Below are 15352 nucleotides of genomic sequence, written 5' to 3'. Positions count from 1 at the left end.
TTTTTAAACTGACTTTACTGCCCCAAAAAGAATATGAACAGACAAAAAACAAATAGAAAGGAACAAATACAACATTAAATGCCAGTCCATGTACATGTGACTTACTTTTCACAATGAGAATGCCTAGGCGATCACCTTACATAACATTGCATTACATTTAGGGGTTATTGTTTATACAAAGCTACTGAAAAAAGGACAGATTCAGCAGCATACAAAATGTGGGGGCGTACAGGGTATACAGGTTAATCAGGGTTAGTATATATGAGTTTTTTTCTTTGCTGTTTGTTTTTTGTAAAGGCTTTACCCCCGTTTAAAACAAAACAAACAACAAAGAAAAAAACTCTCATATATACTAACCCTGATTAACCTGTATACCCTGTACGCCCCCACATTTTGTATGCTGCTGAATCGGTCCTTTTTTCAGTAGCTTTGTATAAACAATAACCGCTAAATGTAATGCAATGTTATGTAAGGTGATCGCCTAGGCATTCTCATTGTGAAAAGTAAGTCACATGTACATGGACTGGCATTTAATGTTGTATTTGTTCCTTTCTATTTGTTTTTTATCTGTTCATATTCTTTTTGGGGGAGTAAAGTCAGTTTAAAAATGCCGTTAAATGCATAGGCCTATAGGCCAAGTTTAATGACCTTGAGGTTATCAGAGGTCATATGTCGTTTTACAAATGAAAAATGAATTCAGCACCCAAACATTTAACAAACAAGGCCATTTGCTAACTTCATTAATCATTTTAGTACATTTCATTCCTTAGAAAGCTGAGAAACTGGGTTCAGCTGAGACGTTTACAGGCCCAAAGTTCAATGACCTCTAGAGGTCAACAGAGGTCAGATAGAGCTCGGCACACCCAAATTGACAAAATAAGACTGTTTGCCGACTTTGTCTCAAAAATGCCTTTGGGTGTCACAATTCTGGATTTTGGTACCAGTCTATATAGTTTGCCTGATAAAACAAAAACGCAACTTTTCAGCCTTGGCACAAAGTGTGATGCCTGTGAGAAACCCAAAATTGCTTACAACCAACCACACAGAGAAGCATGGTGGTAGCATTAAGTTGTGGTCAGCGTTGACGGCAAGATGGGTGGAGCCAAAATATAGGACAATACGGGAAGATTTATGCACAACAACCAAAATACGCTACGTTCACACTGCAAGGCTTAATGCTCAATTCCGATTTTTTTGTGAAATCCGATTTTTTTGTGAGGTCGTTCACATTAACAAATATATGCGACTTGTATGTGATCCTCAGTATGAACGAAAAGCGACCTAAAAGTGTTCCGCATGCGCATTGCAGGATACGACGACGTCACACGCAGTGAGCATGGCCAGTGTTTACGGAAGTAAAACCGCCCGGTTGCGGTATGACCCATCCAATCTAGCTTGAATAGCTGCATCCCCCCAAATGGAAATCAGCTCCCTAACCTCTGTGTCCTTCCATTGAGAAGATTCAGAACCTTCACAGCCCGAAGCGTCCCTCGCATTGATGTCATGCGCAGGGGCGCAGATACGTTTTTTGAACTGGGGGGGGGGGACAAAGCTGCCAGCAAACCAACCCCAACCCGCCTGTCAAACTTGTTGTTAGTAACCATAGCAACCAAGCTCGAGCTCGCAACCTGTGCAGTCTGCGCAGCTCAACCAACCGAATATCAGTCTTTGTTTTGTTTTATGTGAGTTGTTGCAACTATGTATACACTGCTGTGCACCTCAATAAACCGAATGGTAATTAGTCTTTTGATTTTTCCGTGAGGTTTGCCTTATGCAAAGAAAGACAGCATAGACGTTTTTTCCTCCCTATAAGTAGGGGGGACCGAACGAGGTGAATTTAAATATGACTCGTCCCACCCTCTATCTGCGCCCGTGATTATGCGCCATGTTGTTGTAACTTTTTTGAGAGACCCGCCGCCTACTTCAGCGCAGAATAGTGACGTTTGTGGCTTGTTGATGACGTGTAAGTCGGATGAATGCGACCTGGCGGTTCAGACTGAAGTCGCATATGAAAAGAGCGGATAGGAATCGGAATTAGGACCACATATCCAAACGGCCTGGGTCGGATTTGAAAAAATCGGATCTGTGTCGTTCATATTGTCAATAAAAGATCGGATACAGGTCACATATGGGCGAAAAGATCGGATTTGAGTCACTTCAGCCTGCAGTGTGAACGTAGCCATACCAACTAAGGGAATGTTATATATCCTGTTTAAGTTTCATATACAATAATCTAAATGTAAAAAATGTCTGGTTCTTAGTCACAAATTATGAATTCCAAGATAAATTATTTTCCAGCAGAAACCATGCAAACAAACAAAAAAGTGGATGTGGCTTGACAGTCACCCATATTAAGCAAGGCTGACTGCTTTTTGCACATTATTTCATCTTGGTTTATGAACCACTGACCTGTTTTTGCACAGGTTTACTTTTTATAGATGAAAGTGGAGCAAAGAAAAAAATCCTGAACTTTTGAAAGTCAAACTAAGATATGGGGGGGCAACGTCCCCTGAAAAAATTAACAACACGCAAAACCCTGCATTCTAGTACTTATTTTCACTAAAACAAGTTATAACTTTTAAGCCTTTTTCTTTAATGTACATTAATGATTAACATGTCAAAAAATATCAAATTTAATTCCCCTAGTTAACGAGTAATTTTCAGGAGTGCATTTAGAAAACGCGGTGATTTTCCTGCTACACAGTTCATTACTTTGAAAAATATCAGACAGTTGAAGGTAAATTCAGCAAAATCCCAAAACAGTGCTGTTAAAAAGTAAAGGTCTGTTAGTTTCTAAAGCTTTCAGGTTTCAATGTTGGGGACACTGAGCCTTGTTTATCAATCTTTTATCAGAGCTGTGCGTTTGCAGAAGCTCAAGTGAACTAAACATTTCCAATTCATATTTATGCGAGTTGAAGCCAATTGTTTACATTAGTTCATATTGTCTAAATTTAAACACCAATGAATACCAAATTTCTCATGGAAATCAGGGGCGTAGCTAGGATTTTTCACAGGTGCGTGTGTGTGTGCCACACACTGACTGGCAGCCTGAGTACATTATGTAACAAAAAATAAATTCCCATTGCTAGTTTTAGGCAGCTTAGAAACCGGCTCTTCCATTATTGCTGTTTCTTCTACGTTTTCTTGATGTTGTGTTTTAGAAACGGCACTAAAACTTGGCTTTGAAGCCACAAAATGCAACTTTGATGGAAAAATATATATAATAAATTGCTTACCTCTCTTCACGTCGAAAGAAGGAGGAAAGTTTTGCTTGTTTTGACATGGCCAATTATTAACACAAGAGGAAATACTCGTAATTCGCATCTAAAAAGACTGCAGCTACACTGGCAGCTCGAACATGCTTTCTAGTGTTGCGCTTGTGCAGAACGGTGTCAGTCCTGCGTGCGCCTAACGAGCTCCAGCACGTGTGCCGTTAACAAAGAACACCTGTCTTTAATCAATGAACTATGTTTGGGCTATTTAAGGACCGCGCCCATGCAAGGATGATGCGAAGTATTACACCAAGTATTACACCGCGTCTAGGAACGCGAAAAATCCAAAAAATAAATTTCTCCATTCGGAAAACCGGCGATTTTCAAGAGTTTTGTCAAATATCCGGATTTCCGGGTAAATCCGGAAGACTTTCATCTATAACTTTTACTTAACAGAAGTAAACTGGTCATGGGGACACAAAGAAGCGGAAATCGCTCACGCTGCTGACCTCAGTCTGCGTGAAGCCCTCCAGAGACAAACTCTCCAGCTTCAGAGCCGTTAGCCTGCTCTCCTGATCTTTAATGTGATCTAGAGCTTGGCTGAGGATGTTCTGCAGGCTGCTAGTGAATTCCTGGAACCCAGAGAGCACCACAGGCTGAAAAGGAGAGAGAGAGAGGAAGAAAAAAAAAAAAAAAAAGGACAAATAAATAAAAAGCTTATTTCTGTCAAGATTTTCCTCTTCCAGACTGGATCCAACTATCCAACTGCTCTTACTGTTACTGCACTGGTGTCCTTTTTCTTTTTCTTCTTCTTCTGTAAGCTAGACTTGAGCGGTCGCAGTGTGCTAGCACAGTAACTAGACACCCAAAGGACAACACAAATCGTCTGGCAAACAAACAAACGCACCAGTAAAATGTCATGTTACTACAGTGTGATGATACAAGAGCATTTGTAAAATGGAAAGGATGGAAAGTGAGCACACAAATCCTCACCTCGACAAAGTAGACGAGGTTTTCTAATAGAGAAGGCTGTGTCTTACATCGGTTGTCTTTGACATCCAACAAATTGCCTTTGCATTTATTCAGCATATCTAGTCGAGAAAGAACGCAGGTTTCATTTGATACACCTCAAAAATGTTGACAGATGTGCATATACATTTAAAAAAGAAAAAAAAAAGCACCTTGAAGCTGTACTGCTAATGATTTGAAGAGGTTTGATATTTGAGCTTGAAGCTCTGCTGACTGATCTGAAACAAACACGAGACAAACAAACAGTTAGCGGCAGTCCTGAGAGTGTTTGGGGACGAGCAAAGCTGTGCCCTGAAACAGCTACATGCAATGCCATGTTGTTCAGAGTGTCAGCGTCATGTGACGGTACCCAAACCGGTGGCCTCGAGCTCCTGTAGGTGAAGGGGCAGCTGCAGGGCAGACAGCTGACACTGGCAACTTCCACTGGCCAGAGCCTGCGCCATCCGAGTGGAGGCAGGACCGAGCAACGGGTACGGCTGCTGCATACACACAATAAAACATGCATTCAAACATAATGCAATAATTGCAATTTTAAATACTTAATCATTGACTGAGGCTTGGAGATGTTTGGCTGAGACGGCTGTAGAGTTCCTAACGAGATTGTTTAATAAGATCCTAGAGAATGAGAAAATGCCAAATGAATGGAGAAAGAGTGTGCAAGTCCCAATATACAAGGATAACGGAGATGTACAGAGCTGCAGTAATTACAGAGGAATAAAATTGATGAGCCACACCATGACGCTATGGGAAAGGGTATTGGAGGAGAGACTGAGAAGAGACGTAGCAATCTGTGAACAGCAGTACGGGTTTATGCCAAGGAAGAGCACGTCGGATGCAATTTTTGCTTTAAAGTGCCATTCCACCATTGGATGTATTCTTTGGCATAAAATACAATATATTTTGACAACATATATAAATGGTATCACTAGATAGAGAAATCTTTTAGCTTCAGAATGATATATCAAACATAATTTTTTGACAACGACAAGTATATTAATTTTGCGACCAAAGTCACCTACCCTTTTAATTTCCGCGCGTGATGTCATCGGCAGGTTCCCCTTCTTGTGTACCATGTGACGTGGCACATATGATCAGCAATGGCGGATAGAACGTGATAAAAATAATACCAATAAATCTAGCTAACTGAAAATTTTTTGCAATTTTTTTGGCCCCCATATACGAGGAGAAATGACTCTCTCACTTTGGGGTACGTGGTACACAAGAAGGGGAACCTGCCGATGACATCACGTTTCACTACCGTGTGGAAATTAAAAGGGTAGGTGACTTTGGCTGCAAAATTAATATACTTGTTGTCAAAAAAATTGTGTTTGATGTATCATTTTGAAGCTAAAAGATTTCTCTGTCTAGTCATGTTGTCATAAAATATATTGTATTTTATGCCAAAGAATACATCCAATGGTGGAATGGCGCTTTAAGAATGTTAATGGAGAAATACAGGGAAGGCCAGAGAAGGCTACATTGTGTGTTTGTAGACCTGGAGAAGGCATACGATAGAGTGCCGAGAGAGGAGTTATGGTATGGTATGAGAAAGACTGGAGTGAATGAGAAGTATATTAGAGTGGTGCAAGACATGTATGAGAACAGTGAAACAGCAGTGAGGTGTGCAGTTGGAACGACTGAATGGTTCAAGGTGAAGGTGGGACTCCATCAAGGATCTGCTTTGAGTCCTTTTTTGTTTGCCATAGTGATGGATAGCTTGACGGACGAAGTGAGGCAAGAGTCACCATGGAACATGATGTTTGCGGATGATATTGTGATATGTGGTGAAAGTAGAAAGGAGGTTGAGTTGGGTTTGGAGAGATGGAGGTATACACTGGAACGAAGAGGAATGAAGGTGAGCAGGAGCAAAACAGAATACATGTGCATCAATGGGGAGAATGGCGATGAGAGTGTAGCGAAGATGCAAGGAGTCAACTGTGCAGGAAAATGGGGGCTGCAATAGTGAGGTGAGAAAGAGAGAGATAGGGTGCAGGCAGGGTGGAGCAGTTGGAGAAGGATTTCGGGAGTCGTTTGTGATAGGAAAGTCCCAGCAAAAGTGAAAGGTAAGATGTGTAAGACAGTAGTGAGAGCAGCTGTGATGTATGGATTCGAGACCGTACCCTTAACGAAGAGACAGGAGGCAAAGTTGGACGTGGCGGAGTTGAGGATGTTAAGGTTGGACAGGATAAGGAACGAGCACATCAGAGGAACAGCGCATGTGGCGAGCTTGGGAATTAAGCTAAGAGAGATGAGACTGAGATGGTACGGGCACATCCTGAGAAGAGATGCAGAGCATGTGGGAAGGAGAATGTTGAGGATGGAGCTGCCAGGCACACGGAAACGACGAAGGCCATAGAGGAGATACATGGATGTGGTGAGAGAGGACATGAAAGTGGCAGGTGTGGTAGAGAAGGATGCGGAAGACAGGGCACGATGGAGACGAAAGATCAGCTGTGGCGACCCCTAATCGGGAGCAGCCAAAAGAAGAAGAATCATTGAGAGAAAATTTTTTTATATAAATAAAATCACATCACACATACCTCACACATATACACGAACAATTTAATTATAACTAAAAAGCCACAAAAGCATGTGTCTGGCTGAAAACTGAGTGTGTGTGCGCGCCACATTACAAAATTACTGACTTCACCGTCTCTCCAGCAACGACAAACTCGGACAGTGCTCATGCAAGCAAAGTGTGTACGTCAACTTGGGTTTTGCTTCTACAAAAGATTCCAAGCTTGTAGTACTCGAGTCCGATTTGTGCCCTAATTTTAAGTACTCGTGACTCGACTTGGACTTGAGCACTGATGACTCAGGACTCATCCATTAACTGCATTCGTACTCGTAAATCGGAGACGAGGACTCTGATTTTTTTTTCTTTATTTTTTGTAACGTGCCATAAATATGTTCTGTCCAAATTATTACATCTACATCAGTTTTTGTACTAATTTCGTGCACGAGTGTCACACCTGTGCACCTTGGTGCGTGCATCAGACAGACCCCTGGGCGCACGCCAAGCAGACTCTTGCACATGCTGTAAACAACACGCACCTGCACAGGATTAAGGTGCAATCATCACGCCTATATAAAAACTGTGAAAAAACACTTGCTTTGCGAAGTATTGAGTTGCGTCACTGACACATTACCGAGCCTTATTTCCTTGTTTGGATTCCGGATTCCTGATTTCCCGTTTCTCGTCTTTGATTCGGCCGAGTCTACGATAGTCTGTGCCTCGCTCGACCTATCGCCTGTTTCACCGTTTTACGATTTTGCCTGCCGTTCTGGATTGTTCACGTGTCTTCACTTGTATTAATAAACACACCTTCTGCACTTACATCCGTCTCCCGACCATCTCTGACAGAATACTTCGCACTCCCTGACAAAGAGAAGCACATTCACCTGTTCATACGTCAAGTTCAGGAACAAGCTAATGTTAACGGCGCTGAAACAGCCACCGTCAAATGGTGCGGTTGGAGTCTTGTTCTTGGACTCGACTCGAATTTTTTTAATGACTTGGACTTGAACACTGGGGACTCAAGACTGGACTCAGACTTGAAGTTTAGTGACTCGACTACAACACTGGAAGATTCTAGTGCTAGCTGCTGAAGGAAAGCAGCACAAATCAGCCAAGTGTGTGGCTGCGTGATCAATAGAGTGATCAATAGAGCGATCAATAGAGCAAGGCGATACAACGTACAGAAGCAGGCACATCACATCAGTTCTAATAAAATGGATTAAAATGAGCCTTCAACTTTAAACGAGGCATTTTCTTGTCTGCCATTCAGCAGTGCTGGACACATCAACCACATTGTGAGTTTTGCAGGTGAAGCTCCGCAAGATATACTGATTAGACAGTCTGTGTTTTTACAATACTAGGTGTAAATATCAGTTGTCGGACAGCCACGCTGCTAATTCTCATTAGCTGCAGCTTTGCTCATGCTCAGGCACAAAGCGGCTGCAGTGAATAGCAAGGAAACGACTTTAGTTTCTGTGGTTGGGGTAAAAGGGAGCTGATGTAAGCACATATGGGTAATTTCTGAGGAGTACTTTGGTAGCACTGACTTCACCTTGACCAAGTATAATCCTGGCCATCTCAAATCTCAAATGGGAAAACAAAGAAATTCAGAAAATCCTTAACTGAAAAAAGCAACACTTCATTTTTACACAGGAAACAGGTCCCCCCCCCCCAAGTTAGGGAACTCGAACAACTTTGAGACATTTTTGCTGGTTACATAACCATGTCTTCATAAAAACTCAGACTATAGGGGTGTTTATCCGAGGCGGCTCACCTGCGAGTGCTTTTCGGTGAACTGAGCTGCCTGGCTGAGCGTGTTCTCCAGCAGTGAAAGCAATGGCTGCAGGGTTGAGGGTTTGGCACACACGCCATTCTCGGCCGTTTTCTCCGAGTTGTGCAGTGACGGAGGGTGGCACAGTGAGGAGAGGCAGCATACAAGCCTCAGAGTCAGAGAGCGAATCTTAAGCCACAGCAGCTCCTCTTCCAGAGAGCGCTGCCTGTCCTCCTCATTCAGCTGTCTGCAGGTCACACACAATTTCTGTTCTTTATTAATCCAAGATTAACATCACTGTTGAGAGAGTTTAAGTTAACAAAAATGGTATGTTATAACAGAGGCCAATATTGGCAAATGAAAAAGAAGAGCATCTCCAAATGCAGCGAGGTTCCTATTAGGCCGGGGGTGCGGGGGCCAATGAGGCCCCCAGAGACCAAATTTCAGGGAAGCTCAGAGATGCAATCTAGGCCATTTTGAGCTACATTTTGAGGGAAATAAATGTAGGGTCTATGGTACAGTATAAGCTCAATTATCCAAACTCTCTAGGGAAAAAAGTTTGGCTAACTAAGAGGACGTTCAGAAAAATAAGGGGTTCAGATAACGGAGCTTGAACCGTAATAGTCTTTCAGTAGTTTCACCATGATCATCAACAAAAGCCAGAATAAAAGACAAAAGATTTCTGGAGAGGTCTTTCAAGGGATCCTCCAGCGGATTTACTCTCAGGGCCCGTTTACACGAGGACACTGTTGGGTAAAAACGACTAAATGTTTTATCGGAAGTGCCTTTCGTCTACACGGGGACGGCGTTTCCGAGGCTGAAAAACGGAAAAAATTGAAAACGCCTTCCAGAGTTGATAAGTTAAAAACAGCCCCCGTTGCATATCCGTCTAAACTACCCAATACGCGAAACTCTGCTCGGATCTGCTCACGTCGGGTACGCGTTTACGTCATACATATGTCATATACTGTACATGCCAGCCCGGGAAGTAAGAAAGTAAGTAAAAAAGTAAGAGCATGTCTGATTACATCGATCCAACGGACCTTCAAGCTGCTCTGGCAGCTTTAATAAATGTCCAGGGGTCCTTCGAACATCTCTACCGAATCTGCACATATACCGTTAATGAACAGAGGCGGGTATAGTATGCTCTTACTTTTTACTGACTTTCTTACTTACCATAGCCAGAGTAGTCAAAGTTTTCACGGCGCAGATGTGCAGATCAGACAAGACGGAAGACGTCGCGCATGCGTGCAGACATAGCGGAGGTCTTTCACAGCACCACCTAGCCGCCTGGCATGCACATCCAATTGAATTCCACACATTTATGAGTCACCGTATAGACGCAGATTTCCTCCTTGAAAACGGTCGTGTAGACACGGGGAAAAAAGTGAGAACGAAAACGGACTTTTGTGTTTTTGTTTCAGACCGTCCCCGTGTAAAGTGGGCCTCAAACTTATTTTAAGTAGTCACAGATTTAAAAAAAAAAAAATCTAACTTTGATTTTCGGAGACCAAATAGCATTCAAGAAAATGAATTCTCTTTAAAATACCAGATGGGCTTCCTGCAGTGGCGATGCATGTGATGATGTCATATAGTGGTCGCTTGGAGCAACTCAGCTGTTTATTTTCTCTGTTTACACTGGGGTTTTGCTAGCTTGCCTCAAGAATGGCACAGGAATAGTTTTAAGTGCTATCAATTCTAATATGGTAATTTTTACGATTCAAGTGATTCATATAGGCAGCGGTCTGAGTGAATGACCTTGACATCTGTGACATCACAGCAGGAAGGCTATCAGTCTCACTGCCATTTCCACTAAACTAAAACACAGAGCTGACTGCAACGCTGATCCTCCATTTGGAGCCAATTTATCGCCATGCCACGTAGATGTGTTGCTGGCCGGTGCAGTGACATGACAGAAGGTGGATTTATTTTGCGTTCATGGCCCAAGAATGCTCAAACTGCAAAGATTCGGACGCGTTTTGTGAGAAGTCCACGGGCACATTGAGCGCCTACGAAGTGGTCTCTCCTCTGCACATTTTACTGCGGACTCGTATGAAACCTCTGATCTGTTGAGGAGCGTTGGCTATAAGCCTGTACTGAAAGAGGGTGCAGTATCGACAATTAAAGGAAAAGAAAACTACAAGAAAAGGAAAGTAAGCTCAGTTGCACCAGTTCTCCCGGAGTGTGAGCCGAGCAGTAATGGCGGAGTACTCAGTATGGAGAAAACGGAGAATGAGTGGACCAGTCGTCAGGTTTCTCCGCTGGACATGCTTGCCTCAGCAGCAATATCTCACCCTTACGTGGAACACGCGAATGAAAGAACTACTAAAAGTCAGATTGTTTCAAAACAAAATCGGCCACAAGCTCAGCCTTCAAGAAGCGAGAACAGACAGGTAAGACTAGGGGTGTGCAAAATAATCGTCATGACAATGCATCGCGATACTAACTTTCACGATATACTGCATCGATTCTTGACGCCAAATATCGATTATTAATTTAAAAAAATGAATAAATAAAATTGTATGAATGGTTGGCGAACATCAGCCAAAAACAAGTAGAATACAACTTCCAGTCCTGTAGATGTCGCCGTGGAGTTTTTGATGCCTGCTGCCTTCATGCCAGTGGCATTTCCGGCGGCGGGCTACCGCGACCTAGACATGCTGCAGAGACCAAGTGCGATCCTAGAGTGATTTACTCCCCGGGTGAAACCCCCTGCTGGCGCCCCCCCGTCTTGTTTTTTTTCGGGTTTTTTTTTTTTATTGGGGACCACTTTTTTTTTTGGGGACCGTTTTTTTTTTTTCACGCTCGTGCCGCCCCCCGCGTTGGGCTCTGTATTAGCCAAGAGAATGTTAACAGCTTTACATGGTCATTTAAACATTTCTCGTCGTGTGTTGTACGTCCCGGACACGGCCCGTTATAAATTTGCTGTTACCAGAATGGCAATGATCAAGTCGTAATGTATTACTTAAGACTCTGTGTAATGTCATAGTAGTGTAGTACTATGGTAGTAAAGTCTTTTTGATGACTAGTACAACGTTCCGCTGGCGGGATTGTGCATATTATGGGGCTACGACAAGTTAGGCACACACACACACACACACACACACACACACACACACTGATGACGTCACCTGCGCAACTCTGGTATTGGGCTTCCCCATCCAAAATGTTCACACACCCCCCGTCTTGTTTTTTTTTTCGGGGGTTTTTTTGGGGGGACCTTTTTTTTTTGGGACCGTTTTTTTTTTTCCGCGCCCGCGCTTGTGCCGCCCCCCCCGGTCGGACGGCCCCCAGGACCACCCTGGCAGAGACATCATATGCGACTGCGACTCTGTTTACAAATCTCGCTGGAACAGCGCGTACGACATGCTTGAGCGCTTTTTAGAGCAACAGCCTACCATCCACGCTGCACTCCTGTCTGCTGAAATACGTAAATCTGAGAAGGACATTTGCACACTCACCGAGTCTGACATAACTGCTGCAGTACTACAACATGCTAAAAGAAATATGCTAAGTGAGTGTATTGTTTCCTAATTTGAGGATGCTCCACAAACTATAAATGCATAAGGCATTTAAATATAATGTAAAGTAATGTAACACATAATATAATGATGATAATTTAATGTACTGAGTAATATAGTATATATATTTTGATATTTATTATTGCCTTGTCCTCCCATACTGCAGGTGCTGCAAAGAAATTGAAAACTGCTGCTATTAGTTTTCTTTTATTATTTTTAGTTTTATAAATCCTATGCACTTTGTCATTAGAGTGTCCACTTGTTAAGTATGGAAACAGTAATATTTGTTTTAATGGCAACTACCTCCAAAGTCGTTTCAATAAATTCAGTTATGAACTGAGTTGCTCTGAGTTATGCATCAATTGGTGACACTATCCAGATCGTACACAGCCACTGGTAATTATGCTCCATTTTTTTTTTTTTTTTACATTTTCACTGAAGTATGTTGAATATATCGCAATGCATCGCAATAATTCAAGAATCGTGATGCATCGTGATAGTATCGCATTGTAGCATGTGAATCGTGATTCGAATTGAATCGTGACTTCTTTGCCAATACCCACCCCTAGGTAAGACGCGACTCTCATTTGATTACATAACCCCCCCCCCAAAAAAAAAAAAACCACCACTCGTTATTTACCTGCATTTAGATTAATACATGTAACTTGTATTGTGTGTTGAAGTTTGCGGTATAAGGGCCTCTGCATGCTCTTGCGACAAGGCTTTCGCAGACAGTTGTAATTTATCGTTGAGCGGGGAGTAATAGGCGTGCGCGATGTTATTCACCGCCACAACGCAAGGGGGCGCGAAGTCGCAAAATCGCTAGGAGTAGTTGGTGGGTGTGGTTAGTGGAGTGTTTATCCTCCGGTTACTTATAATGACTAGAACTGGAGTCGTATAGATGTACATACTTCCTCACTTCCTCGATCAACCGCTCTTTGTGCTGCTCCATCTTCGCTCGTGTTTTTAAAAATGGCGGTCGTGAAAACAAACCAAACCGGGAAAGTAGGGAAGCGGAAGTGCGTGCACAGCGGATGTAGAGTGGACCAATCAGAGCCCTCTTGTCTGCGACGCTGTCTGCGAGGCTTCTGCAGTGCTCACAATTTTTGGGAGGTGCGCGCAAAGCGTCTGCGAAGGTGGGGGGGCTACGCAGACGCTATCTGCGAGGACTGGGTTGTCAGCATAAATTGGCCTTTAGATTATTTAATTTGCTTCAGAATGTGATTGTCTCAATTCATCCGATTATTTAATTAGCCTTTTACGTTTGATCAGTGAAAATGCATGCATGTACAAGTATGTTGCATAAGTTATAGCACCTATCCTGTTTTAAATGAGAGTCACATGAGACTGTCAGTTCAATTCCATCCAATTCTCTAGATGGCTTTGTTCTCTGGCTTTATTTCGGAAGGTGGGGGCCTCCGTGTTCTCATCGGATTCACTTTCCGATGGTCCGAACTGATACGGTTCTGTGTGTATAGCAGTAGCATGTGTACACACTCCAATTTCAGGACTCTCACAGTCAGATATATTGCTATCTGAGGAATCCAAACAAAGAGGCCATTGCAACCACTCTCGCCTGCCGAGTCTGGCTTTGGTCCATATCTGTCAAAGGCCTCGGCCTTAAAACCGGTTACCGCTGTGACGTCACGCACTCAGGGCTGGCTGGCTCAGTGGGACAGCTCGAATGCCAACGTTGCGGTCAATTTTAACTCTCAAAAATATATATAATTCCCATTTAGGCAGCATACAAGAGTCAAGGATGGAGATACTATCCAATCAGAAATGTATTTAAAAATAAAGGTTCCGCGTATATCCTTTAAATACTACACACGCTTTGCCACACATACTATGTGTAGATCATGCGAAAAAAAAAAAAAAGATTTTGCAGCGCGAAGTCTCATGTCTGATCCAGTCTCTGTCGGTAACCCTCTGCCACAGTTGAGCAAGCAGACTTTGCATTTTCTCTGCAGAAATGCAGTCGAGTTCCAGCTTGTGCTTTCTTTTTAGCATCATTGTGGCATTTATACACTACACAAAGAGGTATACGTATTTAAAAAACCCTGATAAATTTTGTAAAAATGCTTGTAAAACTAGCAAAACTACGATGTAAACAGAATATAAACAGCTGAGCTGTTCTAAGTGACCACAACCTGACATCACGTATGTCACCACCGCACCGTCAATAATGAAAGCTGGCCATCCAGACAACATTTAATTAATTACACCGGACACTAGTTTTGTGAGAGAAATCGCAAGTTTCAGTTCTGGAACACGACCGATGAAGACAGTTTGCTTCCAGGAAGATGACTACGCATCACTAGTGCACATTTATGAGCACTGCATTTAACACGCACTGCGATTGGCTGAGCGTATGAATCGGGTCACGTCTCAGTCAGTCAATCACAGCACAGCTAACATCAGGATACGGACATTCCCGAAATTATCCGAACCAGCGTAAACAATGACACGTGGAACAGTCCGAATGCCGAAAAAAATGTTGATTCGATCGATACACAGGCAAAACCGATTGAAAAACGTATTATTTTCAGGTCTACGCACAGCACCGTAATTATGCTTCAAATCTGTAGCTGCGACGCCCAAATCATGCACGTTAGCATCTGTTATAAGCATCCTGACCAAGTCAGATAAACCATGTAATTTTGTGTTTAACAAACTCACGAGTATATTATATTAAATCATTTGTCACCAACGCAATCATAATATGTGGGACGAGGAACAAAATCACAAAAGACGCATCACAAAAAGGTAATCAGCGTGTGTGAGTATCAACAGCTCACTGTACTGTACCGGTCTTTTGGATTCCAGCTGACAAAGACAGTGAGATCCCGGTTGTCCCTTATGTTGTCCCATGGAATGTCGTCTTCTTCAGGACACAGAGACATGGACTTCAAGATTTCCTCTAAAGTGGATGATCTGAATAAAAAATTAAAAAAAGGAAAAAGCTCAGCTCAACATAGTAGTGTCTCAAAAAATTACAATATTGTGAAAAGGTTTTTTTTTGTAATTTAATTCAAAATGTTAAACTTTCATATATTCATGACATGTAAAGTGAAATTTCAAATTGTTTTACATTTTGATGATTATGGCTTAAAGCTCATGAAAATCAGAAATGCAGCATCTCAGATTAGAATATTTCCTAAGATCAACCAAAAAAGGATTTACAATACAGAAAATGTTCAACTTCTGAAAAGTATGTTCATTTATACACTCAGTACTTTGTTGGGGCTTCCTTGACCACAAATTACTGCATCGATGCAGTGTGGCATGGAGGTGATCAGCC

General features: G+C 42.5%; 1 protein-coding gene across 3 annotated transcripts in view; it reads right to left on the bottom strand.

Annotated features, from left to right (window-relative positions):
- The window catches only part of naa25 (N-alpha-acetyltransferase 25, NatB auxiliary subunit), a 61197-nt gene that overhangs the window by 2180 nt on the left and 43665 nt on the right, over window positions 1-15352 (bottom strand). For 2 of the 3 annotated variants that reach the window (XM_060908692.1, XM_060908694.1), the window contains 3 exons: window positions 14860-14985; window positions 8534-8777; window positions 5607-6704 (listed from right to left, as the gene is read on the bottom strand). In XM_060908692.1, coding sequence (XP_060764675.1) covers window positions 5910-6704; window positions 8534-8777; window positions 14860-14985 — 1165 coding nt within the window. In that variant the 3' untranslated portion in view covers window positions 5607-5909. Of the gene's footprint in view, window positions 1-3721; window positions 3869-3987; window positions 4099-4205; window positions 4304-4393; window positions 4460-4590; window positions 4721-5606; window positions 6705-8533; window positions 8778-14859; window positions 14986-15352 lie in introns of those variants that run through there. The other variant, XM_060908693.1, reaches the window with a different exon arrangement.

Source organism: Neoarius graeffei, chromosome 25, assembly GCF_027579695.1.
Source record: "Neoarius graeffei isolate fNeoGra1 chromosome 25, fNeoGra1.pri, whole genome shotgun sequence".
NCBI classification, from domain to species: Eukaryota; Metazoa; Chordata; class Actinopteri; order Siluriformes; family Ariidae; genus Neoarius; species Neoarius graeffei.
The sequence above is the reverse complement of the archived record's forward strand: the minus strand, read 5'-3'. Positions and strand labels throughout refer to the sequence as shown.